At 50.8% G+C, this 13,607-nt stretch overlaps 1 protein-coding gene across 4 annotated transcripts in view; it reads right to left on the bottom strand.

Annotated features, from left to right (window-relative positions):
- Window positions 1-13,607, bottom strand: part of HOMER3 (homer scaffold protein 3) — a 39,149-nt gene that overhangs the window by 12,168 nt on the left and 13,374 nt on the right. For 2 of the 4 annotated variants that reach the window (XM_083421815.1, XM_083421816.1), the window contains exons 3-7: window positions 5,013-5,169; window positions 4,492-4,623; window positions 3,874-3,981; window positions 2,970-3,091; window positions 2,554-2,710 (exon numbers count right to left, since the gene is read on the bottom strand). In XM_083421815.1, the coding sequence (XP_083277941.1) occupies window positions 2,554-2,710; window positions 2,970-3,091; window positions 3,874-3,981; window positions 4,492-4,623; window positions 5,013-5,169 (676 nt within the window). Of the gene's footprint in view, window positions 1-2,553; window positions 2,711-2,969; window positions 3,092-3,873; window positions 3,982-4,491; window positions 4,624-5,012; window positions 5,170-5,753; window positions 5,934-6,482; window positions 6,583-13,607 lie in introns of those variants that run through there. The other 2 variants (XM_083421814.1, XM_083421813.1) reach the window with 2 other exon arrangements.

Below are 13,607 nucleotides of genomic sequence, written 5' to 3'. Positions count from 1 at the left end.
GGCTCCTCGTTCAATTAGCCCCTTAGCCAGAAGCTTGAGGGCTAGATCCTTGGCTTATTTCAACGAACCGTGCCGAAGTTCTGTGGCAGGACACCTGCTTTGCCTGCAGAAGGTTTGGGGATTAAACCTGCAGCTCTGGCGTTATCAACACCATGCTCTAACCAACGGAGCTATGCATGCGCTGATAATGGCCAAAAAGCAAGGGTGGGAGGGTGAGAGAAGGAGACAGAGGGCAGGGTGTATTTCCTAGTCCCCATCCTCCACCCCCGCTGGCAAAAAAGAGTTGTACCAGTCAGGGTGGGGCAGTGGCCTCTCCTTTGTCTGCAGAGACTGAAGTGGCGGGGGGGGGGGCCTTGACAAGAGGTGGCTGCTCTCTCTCTCTCCCTCCCTCCCTCTCTCTTTCTCTTCTGCTTTCCCTCCCCAGCCGCTTCCCCCCCCAACCTGACGACCTTGGGCGGGAGCTAATATTAGCAAGCAAGGAGCGTCTTTCGCCATGCAATGAAGCCAGGGACGTGCAGAGCGACCTCTGAGAGAGGAATTACACGCATGCCTCTCTCTCTCTCTCTTGCCACATGGAAATACTTCCCCAGAGATGAGCGGCGGATCTGGTGCCGATTCCCCCAAGCTCTGAGTGTCTGGGGCGTATCCTGATTAAACTATCCTCTGCGGGGACCTATCCCCAAAGCGTCAGCTTCGGCTGGGAAATGGGGGCGGATTCCGCCAGAGCTCTATGTGCAGAGCGATGGGGTGAGTTGCTCAAAGAGGGAGATGCCCAAACTCAAGTCTCCTGCTGGCTGCTAAAAATGATAAAAGCCCTATATGATATATATGGGGGGAGAGAACCCAGGCGGCACCAACGACACATTCCAGTCCGGCCGCCACGGCACAAGGTGAGGCTAGAGAGCACCCTTTGCACCCCGGTCGTGATCCGGTTGGTCAGAACAACACTTATCAGCAACATTAAGATCACAGACCATGCACCAGTAGAATCATAGAATGGCAGAATTGGAAGGGACCACGAGGGTCATCTAGCCCTACCCCCTGCAATGCAGGAGCATTTTGCCCAACGTGGGTCTCGAACCCACAACCCTGAGATTAAGAGTCCCATGCTCTGAGAACTGAGTTATCCCACAGAAGTCAACCTCAAACTAGAAGAGGAAATACAAGCTGCCCCATCATGATCTTTCAGCCCCATGTTGTCAACAAATGAAACAAGAGAGAGTCTCTTGAAGACCCTCCAAAACTACTTTGTGAAGAGACTGAGTTGCTGATCCGGGCTTGCTCACCTCCCTTTCCTCAGCCTCCGCTGGGGAGTGGGCAGTTCTGCCCTGTCCCTCTTCTAGGGGTCATTGTTAGCACCCAATCGCCCTAAATGCAGAGATGCTGCAGAACCACCTGACCTCAGAGGAGGCTGTCTTTTTTTTGGGGGGGGGGTGAGGGATTACAGAGGTACTTATCCTACCACCCCTGTGCAGCCAGCATCTCCTGGGCCCACAGAGGCTGCATGGTCAAAGTCCAGAGGCTTCCGCCCTGAAGACCATATAGCACTGGTCCTAAAGGATCTTCACCGGCTCCCAGTTATGTTTCCAAGCACAATTCAAAGTGTTGGTGCTGACCTTTAAAGCCCTAAATGGCCTCAGCCCTGTATACCTGAAGGAGCGTCTCCTCCCCCATTGTTCAGCCCAGACCCTGAGGTCCAGCTCTGAGTGCCTTCTGGTGGTTCCCTCCCTGCAAGGATGCAGGAAACCAGGCAGAGGGCCTTCTCAGTGGTGGCACCCGCCCTGTGGAACACCCTCCCATCAGATGTCAAGGAGATAAAAAACTATACAACCTTTAGAAGACATCTGAAAGCAGCCCTGTATTGGGAAGCTTTTTAATGTTTGATGTTATATGATATTTTTATATCTGTTGGAAGCCACCCAGAGTGGCTAACCCTAACCCTAACCCAGCCATCTGGGTGGGGTATAAATAATAAAATTATTATTATTATTACTACTACTACTACTACTACTACTATTCACAGCAAAACCACAGCCCCTCTTACTCCCATAGAATCAGTGCCTATTGGTGTCATAGAACTGTAGAGTTGGAAGGGAACCCAGGAGTCATCTAGTCCAACCCTTTGCAATGCAGGAATCCTGCCCAGAGCCGTCGCTGGGTGGGCTCGAACCACGAACCTTCTGGTTAACAGCCAGGAATAGCATATGAAATGGATGGACTCTGCTGAAATGTCAAAACTGACTGCCAAATTAAGAGGACATAATGACGAAGTGTCTAAGGAGACCACAGGTGGATTACCTATCCAATTATCCCCCATATATGAAGTCGCCACAGGCAGGATTTGAAATATAAGCAGCGGAATAATGGAAGATTAAGCAAAACTCTTGCCTTGAAACTTCCCTTGTACCTCCAAGACTATCACCTGGAGCAGAATGTCATGGCACCCTGAGATCAGGACAGCGGTGAAGTGCGCTGCCAAGATGGCGGCCGTCTCGGTCAGCCCCCCAGCCAGGCTCCCACACCAAAGCCCCCCCCCCAAGGTTGCCCCCTCACCCGTTGCCGCAGGGTCTCCGTCTCCTCCTGGTAGGCCGCCAGCTGCTTCTTCCACTGCTCCACGTTGGCATTGGCTTCGTTCAATGCGGCCACCAGCTTGTTGTTGTTGTCTTGCAGCGTGAAGAACTCTGCCTCCCACTGGACTTCGCAGACAGAGCTGGGAAGGAGACAGAGAGGGTCAGTGGTGGATGCCAACGGCCACAGAGTTGGAAGGGACCCTGAGGGCCATCTAGTCCAACCCCCTGCAAGGCAGGAATATTCTGCCCAAGATGCAGCTCAAACCCACGACCCTGAGAGTCTTGCGCTTTGCCAACTGAGCTATCCCAGCTGCTGGGGAGTAAGTGAGATTTGAACAGGAATAAAACAGCCACAGTTCAGGTGCCCCTTCCCCAACCCACCTACGACACCCCCCTCACCCTTCGGAGAGCATCTTCTTGATCCGCTCCCTCTCCGTCGTCATCTCCATGTCGGCGCTCTGGCTGCGGAAGAGCTTGTCGTCTCCAGGTCCATTGGAGCTGATGATGGGGCTGGGGAGGATCTGTGGGGCAGGAGAGCATGGGGAGGGGGCAGGTGAAGCAGAGCCCAATTTCAGGTGCCCTCAAGAGCCACCTCTCGCATTCCAGGAAGGTGGGCTCTCATGCACGGACAAACACACCCTCTGAGGGGTCAAGTCCCCATGCCACACGGGGAAATCCCAAACCTTCCAAAAATCCCAGGTGGTTCTCTTGCTATCCAAACCTAGAAGAACCTCCTCTCTTCCTCACCATAAACTTTTTTATGCTCCTCCTCCTTTGGAACTCCATGCCACTGGATGCTCAGAATTCAACTAGAACTGCCGCTTAGCACTTCAGAAGCATTGCTAAGTATTAAAATGGTGGCTTTATTTTCAACAAACGCTCCCTGCTCAATGCGAAGCTTCCCTTCTCTCCTCCTCCTCCTTCTCCAGGCCAAGGGACTGTTCACACTCCCTCCTCCGCACGGGCTGCTGATCCATCTGTGCCCAGACCGAGGAACATGGCGTCCTCCACCCCCCAGATCCACCTGCCTGTCCCTTTTACCCAGGAGGAGCTGCCATGGAGCAGCTGGGGGGGGGGACTGCAATGCTCCTGCTTCTTCACCTGCCCCACACCTGGCGACAGGTATGGGAGAGGTGGGCAGGCTCAAAACAATTTCATGGGCCAAATTAGGACCCTGCTGGGCCTCGTTTTCAGAGGTTCCCCCTGCCTGATCTAAATCCCAATGAGTCGGTTCAATTCCTGGTGAACTGGCCCATCCCCTGCTGCAGGGTTTTTGGAGGAACAGGACACCTGGCCTGCTTACCTGGTGGGATGTCAAACTGAGGGCTGGGCTGGTCAGCTCCGTCTTATCCTGCGACTTCTCCCTTGCCAGGCGAGCCGCTTCCTTCACCTCCTGAAACTTCTCTGCAAACTAAGCAGGGAAAACAAAACTGAGGGGTTCGGCCGCCATCTTGGATATTTGTAAAATGGATCAAAAAAGAGGCCCTGCCCTCTTCTACCTTGCTAGCTGAACAGCACCCTTTAACTCCTTTTTTATAATTTAAATTTTTTATTAGATTTCCCCAAAGTTTCCAAAGCTGCTAGTTAGGAGAACAAGAGCCAGAGAGTTGTGAGAGAGCTAGCTGGACGCTGGAGACACAGAGACCTGCTTGCTCTGTGCTGGACCCAAAGCTGTGACTAAGGAAGATCTCTTGGGGTGCGAATGCTGGGAGCCCCCCTTACAATGCTCAGGTCGTACTCATGTGCGGGACACCGCAGTCTCTGCCACGCTTCCTTCCGACACTGAGCCCTGGTCGAGCAATTGGAACCCCCTGGAGCTTCCCACTGCTCAGAGATTAGGGTGGTGCATCGCTTTGCACTGTGTGTTAAGTTTAATAAAACCCTGTTCCTTCCTTTCCTTGTCCTGTGCCTGAGGTCTTACCTGGGAGAGGTGCTGCTCAGAGGCAAATCCCAGGCCATAGACGGTGTTTGCCCTGCTGTCGGCCCACTGGCCGAATTTCTGTGAGGTCTTGGTGAACGTCATGTTGGGGGTGATGGTGCTGTTGATGATGGCCTGTGGGGAGCAGAGAAAGGCAAGCCTTTTATGGGTCTCCTTCGGCCTCAGGTCACGAGAAAGTGGCAAGAGCAAAGCTTTCCTCCCTTTCTCAGAACACTAGAATTTGCAGACACCCAGGAAGCTGAGGGACGGGAGATTCAGGGCAGAGGACAGAAAACACTTCTTCGTGCAACGCAGCGTTGGACAGAGGAACTCCCTGCCACAGTGACGGCCAACAACTTGGCTTCGAAAGAGGATTGCATGGAGGAGAGGGCTATCAAAGGTTACTAGCCATGATGGCTGTGCTCTGTTTCTATAGATTATCTCTTTAAAAAAAAAAGAAGCTTTTTCCAAAATGCATGCCTATAATGGGGTTTCTTTTCTCCTGCTCTCGCCGCCTCTCTCACCTTGGTGCCTCCCACACTGATGATTCGGTAGACGTTGCGTGTGGCATCGTAGAAGTAGGAGACGGTCAGCGCGTGCTTGCTGGTGGGGATCCAGTTCCTCTTGGTGGCCGGGTCGATCTGGAAGATGTGTGCCCTGGTGCTGAAGATCGGCTGCTCCCTGCAAAGGAGGGCGGGAGCAGAAGGGGGGGCTGAGGAGCGGCTGAGATTGGCAGCCAGCAATTGCTCCCCCCCCCCAGCCCACCTCGTGTGCCCTCCTGCTTAGTGCCAGGCTATATCTGAGAGACCTCATTCCCTGCAATGAACCTGCCTGGGCTCTGAGGTCTCGGGGCAGAGGGTCCTCTCTTGGTACCACCCCCCTCTCTGCAGGACGGTGGCTTCTTGGTTGCTCCCAGACAGCTTGGGAACTCTCCGTTCCTAGAGAAATTAGACCAGCTCCCTTCTTGTCACTCACCTTTGGTCCCTTTCCCTAAAAACGAAGCTAAGTTTCTAGTCCCCATTCTTCCGAATCAAAGGCTATAGGGAGATAGGAATCGGAAGGTTGATCTCCCCAGCTCTAATGATTCAGCTATACCCATTCCTTGGAAACTGAAGCCCCCCCCCCACCACCAAGCAACGGTCGATTCATGGCAGCTCAAAGCTCAAAATCAAAAGAGGGATTTCAAAGTCTTGGCCTTTGTTAGTTCGAATGTTAACACAGAGACACGGGGGAGCAGAGCGAGGAGATTAAGGCAAGGCTGTTACCTAATTGTTGACATTGGTTAATTCTGACGGAGGCAGATGGTTAGGTGACAAGTGGGGGTTGGGAGAGGGGTCTGAGAACGGTCATCAACCATCAGGGTAGTCCTTTCTGTCCCTGGGCGAAATTCCCAGTTTGGCTGGGGTCTGGCGGGCGATTCATTTCCTAGCGATGGAAAATGACGGCTGTTAATTGACACACAAAACACAGGAGAGAAAGAGACCGAGGCAGAAAGCAATATTGCTGAGCAAGAGCCGGCCAGAGGTTTTCTGAGCTGTTAATCTGTAATGATTTTGGGCCACTTAGGAAGAAGCGGGAAGGAGGGAGAGACAGACACAGAGAGAATCAATCTTTGCAATCCCTGTATACTGGGCTCCCATGTCTCAGGGAGATTTAGATTTCCTGACACCTAGAGAGGCGACTGCATCAAGAGTTAGCGACACAAACAAATGTTGCATCTCTGCTTCCTTTGCTGCATGTATTTTTTTAAAAAAAAATGGTAGGTGATGATGATGATGGTTCTTAATTGAATTTGCATGCAGCCCTTCACCTGCAGATCTCAGGGCTGTTCACAACATAAAAATACAATAGAAAACAACAGTAGTTGAAAGTCTGCTGAGAGGCTTGGTGTGGGCAGCAGACCTGGTCCCTTGCAGCCTACCACAGCAAAGCACATTCGGGAATCAGAGGAGCAGAGAACCACAGATTAAAAAAAAACCAACTCAAGATGATACAGTGGTAACTCGAAGCGCTGCGTCTGCGCAGGTGCAGAGCGCAATTTGGCGCTTCTGCACATCCGCGAGCAGCAAAACCTGGAAGTAACCTGTTCCGGTACTTCCGCGGGATGTAAGGCGAAAAGACACAACATGAAGCGGATGCAACACAAGGTATGACTGTACAATGGAACCATCGTTTTCAAGACAACCCTAGTCACAAGCCGGGCACATCTGGAACTAGACTTGATAATGCCGGCATCTTTTAGTTGGACTTTGTGATTGTAGTTTACAGAAAAGCCGAGTAGGAGTTAATGAAATTATGCATGACATGGAGAAAGGGGACAGAGGAAAAGTTTTTCTCCCTCCGAACATGAGAACTTGTGGACATCCAAGGAAGATTCTGAACTGGTCAAAGTCCTTCTCCACACAGCACATAGTTAACTGCGGAACTCCCTCCCACAGGAGATGGCTTCAGAAGAGGATAACACAAATCCACGGAGGAGGAGACAGCTATGGATGGCCACTGGCCAAGATGGCTTTGCTTTGCCTCCACAGTCAGAGGCTTTTGAATACCAGTCGCTGGGAGTCACAAGAGGGGAGAGGGCTTGTGTTCAAATGCTACTTGCTGGTTTCCCACAGGCAACAATTTGGCCACTGTAAGAAGAAGATGCTGTACTAGTTGGGCTGCTGGCCCGATCTAGCAGAGCTCCTCCTATGCTTTTATTTTAGCCCACTCATTCTCCGGGCCTCTTTCAAAGTTTCGTATGTCATCTTTTAATTTGCACCCGCCGTTCTAACTGCTCTCTCTGGCTTTAAATATATTATAAAACAGAATGAAGAAATATTTACCAAGAAGGAAACACACACTTACACAGCTGGGATGGTTCCCTTCACTCTTCTTCACAATACCTCCCTGAGCAGGAGCAGTCTATCTGAGGAGTGTGGGCTCTGAATTTCAGCAGCTATTCTTAAATCACCCTCATAACACCCTAGCCTGGCTCTTGATGCAGGTTCCTGGCAAGGAGAGGCATCTGTCCAGAGAAATCACACAATTTATTGTCATAACCTGGTCTTTGCTTTGAGGCAGCTCCCAGGCTTGTGGTCCAAAATTGCACCACTTATGCCAGTGGTTCTCAAACTTGTTTCTCTGGGCCACACTTTGAGAATAAAAATGTGCTTGCCCCACACTGATTTTTGTTGTTGCTGACAAGAAGCATCTTGAAAAACAAAAAGAAACCATTCCTAGCAGTGCTGGGTTTATAACACAAATGCTACTACTTTATAATATGATCACACCCAGAAGGTATTAAACAAGGCAGCTACAAAAGGGCACAAATCATTTCCTCACAACCTCACAATGCATATGATACCAGCGTCGCACAACAAATATAACTGACCTGTGGGCAGGGCTCTAGAACTGAAAACAGAGATGATAGATGCACCTTTGTGATCCATGAAAATCTTCCAATAAAAACAATTATATATATATAAATGGATGGTATTTCTTCTTCTTCTTTGACTTCTTTGTATATTATTTCACTCTGTGTGCTTGTAAAGGTAAAGGTAAAGGTAAAGGGACCCCTGACCATCAGGTCCAGTCGTGGCCGACTCTGGGGTTGCGGCGCTCATCTCACTTTACTGGCCGAGGGAGCCGGCGTACAGCTTCTGGGTCATGTGCCCAGCAGGACTAAGCCGCTTCTGGCGAACCAGAGCAGTGCACGGAAACGCCGTTTACCTTCCCGCCGGAGTGGTACCTATTTATCTACTTGCACTTTGAGGTGCATTCGAACTGCTAAGTGGGCAGGAGCAGGGACCGAGCAACGGAAGCTCACCCCGTCATTGCAGGGATTCAAACCGCCGACCTTCTGATCGGCAAGTCCTAGGCTCTGTGGTTTAACCCACAGCACCACCCGTGCTTGTAATTGTGTACTTTTCATTTTTCAATAAAGAATATATATAAAAAGTAGGTATACAAACTCAGAGGCATGAGCTTGCTTCTGTTGGGTAATCTCTGGGTAGTGGCTCCCTGGTTGTGGAAAGCTCTGCCCAGAGAGGTTCATCTCTGGCACCTTCATCCTATATTTTTAGGCACCAGGCAAAAATGTTCCTCTCCAACCAGGCCTTTGGGCGATTAATATCCTTCTGTGGGAAGGGGGTTATTATGGACTTGCTGTTTTGGTTCAATTATTTTCTTGTGGTTTATCTTGTATTTTCTTCTGTGAACCACACTGAGATCTTTTGATGAAGGGTGGTATTTAGTAGTAGTAGTAGTAGCAGTAATAATAATAATAATAATAATAATATAGTGAGTCTGATTTGAGACAAACTCATTTCCTCATCAACACAAACAGCCTTGCTGTTTTCTGATCTTTCATATTTGTTCTCAGTATCGCTAGATGCTCTCTTATTTTGAAAAGATTCTGACCCACATTCTGCAAATAAATAAAAATGTATTTTGATACTAAACTATACTACCCTGAAATGCTTAGATGTTTCTCTGATCATCCTGGGATCTTCTTCCCGCCACACTTGCCCCCCTCTCCTGGCGCACCACACCCCTGGAGGCAGGGTTTGGGGGTCCCAAGCGGCAGGGACTGATCTGCCGACTGTGTGACTCCCACACCGACTTCCATGACAGGCGCACATTCCAGCAAGCCATGTCCCCCGCCCACCACCAGTCCGCAGGCTGCCTTTTTCTCTCTTTCGTTCTTTGGCTTGCTTACAGATGCTTCCAACCAGCCGTTCAGGCTGCAGACAATGGCTCTTGCTCCACTGCCAGAAACGATCTCCCTTTGCTGATTTCTTTATGCCAGGCTGCTCTTCAAAAAAGGAGGGGGAGGCAAAGAGGAGCAGCGTAGCCTGGTCAGTTGGCAACCCCACCTGGGCATCAAAGCAAGGCCAAAGGAAGGAAGGAAGCCGGGGTGGTTTGGGGTTCCAGATCTAATGCACAAAAGGCTTCCTCCATGTCCTGCAACATTTCTCTGATGAAAATAGGGACATCCTATTTAGAGGGGGTAGTAGTAGGAGGAGGAGTGTTATATCCTGCCCATCTGACTGGGTTGCCCCAGCCACTGAGCGACTTACAACATACTGTATACAGAAACATAATGCAGTCATACCTTGGGTTAAATACGCTTCAGGCTGAGCGTTTTCAGGTTGCATTCTGCAGCGACCCAGAAGTAATGGAACGGGTTACTTCCGGGTTTCGCCACTCGCACATGCGCAGACGCTCAAAATGACGTCACACGTAGAAACCGTGAATAACGGCACGCGCAGACGCAGGTTGCGTTCTGCTCAGGATGCGAACGGGGCTCCAGAATGGATCCCGTTCGCATCAAGAGGTACCACTGTAATTATTATTATTATTATTTATACCCTGCCCATCTGGGCAGCTTCCAGCAAAATATTAAAATACAATAATTCATCAAATATTAAAAGCTTCCCTAAACAGGGCTGCCTTCAGATATCTTCTAAAAGTCTGGTAGTTGTTTTTCTCTTTGACATCTGGTGGGAGGGCGTTCCACAGGGCAGGCGCCACCACCGAGAAGGCCCTCTGCCCTGTAACCTCACTTCTCTCAGGGAGGGAACCGCCAGAAGGCCCTGGGCGCTGGATCTCAGTGTCCGGGCAGAATGATGGGGATGGAGACGCACCTTTAGGTATACTGGGCCAAGGCCGTTGAGGGCTTTAAAGGCCAGCATCAACACTTTGAATTGCACTCAGAAATGTACTGGGGGCCAACGTAGATCCTTTAGGTCTTGGCAGCAGCTCCCAGTCATCAGTCTAGCTGCCACATTCTAAATTAGTAGTAGTTTCCGGGTCACCTTCAAAGGTAGCCCAACGTAGAGCACATAATAAGAGAACATAATAAAACATTACACATTTAAAAACTTCCCTATGCACAGCTGCCTTCAGATGTTTTCTAAAGGTTGTCTCGTTACTTATCTCCTTGACTCGAGGGTTGCATGACACTCCAACATTTCTCTGATGAGAACAGGGAAATCCTAACAAAAAGTGGGACATTGCAGGCAGTGGTGTTGCAGGGGGGGCGATGGGCCCCAGGTGCCATGTCTGGAGGGGTGACAAGAAGGCACCCTGTGGGAGCTCGCCCGGCCACCCCTGGGTGTGACGTTGCGATGGGTGCCACATGCGGAGGATCCTCCGTTTGTGGCTGCAGCCGCAAAAGCAGAGTATCCCACCACCGTCCCTACGGCGTTCAAGCAGCGCCAGCAGCAAACCGCTACGTAAAACGCATGTGCGGTGTCGCATGCATGCGCCCTATGTAGCGACGCCACACATGTGTCGTACATAGTGGTGCAACGCGTGCGAAGCCGGCGGTTTGCCCCGCCCCCCAGGTGTCGGTTAGCCTTCATTCACCCCTGATTCCAGGATCAAATCAGAAACCAGGACGGCTTCTGTAAATCCGAGGCTGTCCCTGGAAAATAGGGACACTGGGGGGGGGGGGAGGTCTGCTTCTTTCCCAGAAATGTTCAGACTGGATATGCAAACACTGGTGTAAGACTGGCCTGCACCTCCCATATTGTTAAGCACAGAATCTGTGTGAGATTGCAGACCTGGGAAAACTTTTTTCCAGGATCATATCCCAAAATCACATGAGAGCATGGAACCCCAATTGGCTGCCATGCTCTCGCAATTAAAAATGGGACGCCCCATTTCCCCCCCCCCCCCATGACAGTTGCAATGTAAAATATAGGCATATAGGTAGATGCCTTATACAGTGGTACCTCGGGTTACAAACACTTCGGGTTACAGACTCCGCTAACCCAGATATAGTACCTCGGGTTAAGAACTTTACCTCAGGATGAGAACAGAAATTGCGCAGCAGCGGCAGCGGGAGGCCCCATTAGTTAAAGTGGGACCTCAGGTTAAGAATGGTTTCAGGTTAAGAACGGACCTCTGGAACGAATTAAGTTCGTAACCAGAGGTACCACTGTACTTTATGCTTTATTATGTTTTCATAGATCTTGGAAGCCACCGAAAGTGGCTTGGATAATAACAACAGCAGCAGCAGCAGCAGCAACAACAACAATAACAATAGCAATAACAATTATTATTATTATTATTATTATTATTATTATTATTATTATTATACCATCTGAATTTGTCAATATTCAATCAACATATTACCCTGCAAAAGAGCAACAATCTGAAAGTGACCAGGAGCAGGCTTTGGACTTTCAGATTTCGTCAAGTCCAAAATTCCTCGTGCCCCAACCTCCCATTCTGCGTGCCTACTATGTCACAGTTGCAGCGCCCCCCCCCCCGACTCAGCGGTCGCACTCCCTCTGATCTGCCTCCAAAGCGTCATTAACTACGAACTCCAAAATCTGGGATCCTGTCGAATCTGGTGCAGTCATTAGCCCCCATGTTTTGCAGGACCCCACAAATGTGGGGTTTTCGCCGCAAAACAGCTGCAAAGCTTTGGCACCAGTTTCGAGGCGATCCCATATTTTGAGGTTTGTAGTTAAGGATGTCTGCCTCCCAAGTGGCCCCTGACAGAGGAGAGAGCAGGACCAGTTAAGCAGGTGGACGTGACTCGAAGCAGCCGCTGGGACTGCAGCTTTGCAGTCTTGACATGCCCAGCTCAGGACGTTCTTTGGAGCATGCCAGCAGCCTCTGGTTGCCTGGAGGCCATGGGAGAGCGCTTCACGCACGGCTGCGGAGGGCTTTGAAGAGGCACTTAGAAACCAGCCGGCCACCAGCAAGGCCTGGCGGGGAGAAAGGAGCGTCTCCGCATGTGAGCGGGTGTGCGTGTCCTGGGGCAGAGGGGCGTGCGCACGCGTGCGTGCATGCGAGAGAGCATTCTCCTCCGCATGCCGGCTCCTCGGGACTCTTGAAGCGTGCAAGATTGGCGCTTGATTGTTTGCAAAGAGAGAGAGAGAGAGAGCGCAAGGATGCTGGGAGCATAGCAAAGAGAAATGAATGGATCTCTTTTTAGATATAAAAGGAGCAGGACAAAGGACAGTGAGGAGATGGGAATGGGAGGGGGGACAGGCTGATAAGGGAGAGAGGAGGCATCACAGCGCAAAGGGGGAACCGGTCGGAGCATGCAGGGCCACAGAGGTGAAGCTTTTGCTGCTGGGGGCCGCTTGGCCAGAGTGGATGCAGCCAAGGGCCGCAGGGTCCCCTTTCTCTGCCTGGCTGCGTACACACCACACATTCAAAGCATGTTTTCATCCCAACCCGAGAATTCCGGGAGCTGTAGCACATGCCCCCATGGCACCTTAGCTCCCAGCACCTTTAGAAAACTACAGTTCCCATGGTTCCTTTTGGGGGGGATAAATGTATGCTGTGCATGGGTTTCTGGCACACCCCCTTTCTTGCACCTCTCTTCCTTGTCACATACACGAAAGGGACTGCATATGGTTTTGGGGGTGCGGTTGCTCACCCCCCCAATAAAAAGTAAACCCAGAGTTGATGCTGTTGCACCCAGGTCCTCTTTGCAGGCTTCTCATGGGGGCAACTGGTTGGCCACTTTGAGAACAGGACACTGGCCTGATCCTGCCACAGGGGTCTTCTTACAAGCTTGCTCCTGGTGTAGCCTCCAGTGCAAAGCTGGGATAGAATCATAGAATTGTAGAGTTGTGAGAGGGACACTGAGGATCATCTAGCCCACCCCCTGCAATGCAGCTGTTCCCTACGGGGATTGAACCTGCAACCTTCGCATTAACACCAGCTACATGCTCTAACCAACAGAGACTCCTAATCTCACGGCCGTGGGTTCGAGCCCCACAGTGAGCAAAAGATTTCTGCAATGCAGTGGATTGGACTAGATGGCTCTCAGGATCCTTTCCAACGCTACAATTCTTTGATTCTATGGCAATGCACCCGGCCTTCCCTTTTCCACGGTAACTTTCAAGCCTGTTTAAAAATAGCCTCTGAACGCTCTCAGGTCAGACCAGCCGCCTCTCCTTCTCCCCGTTTTCTTCTCTGAGCTCAGAGGCTTCGCAGCAGTAGATGCTGACAATGCCTGACTTTGCTGGTCTCTCTCTCTCTCTCTCTCTTGGGGGGGGGGGCTGAGAAATTTCCACCCTACCACATGGAAATAAATGCCATTTGCAGAGAAAAATCCACTGCACAGCTACTCCACAGGCAAATTTCCCCTTGTCCTGGTTCCCTCAGGT

This window comes from Podarcis tiliguerta, assembly GCF_965153285.1.
Source record: "Podarcis tiliguerta genome assembly, chromosome: 18".
NCBI lineage: Eukaryota > Metazoa > Chordata > Lepidosauria > Squamata > Lacertidae > Podarcis > Podarcis tiliguerta.
Note: the sequence above shows the minus strand (reverse complement) of the source record. Positions and strands in the feature narration are given on the sequence as shown.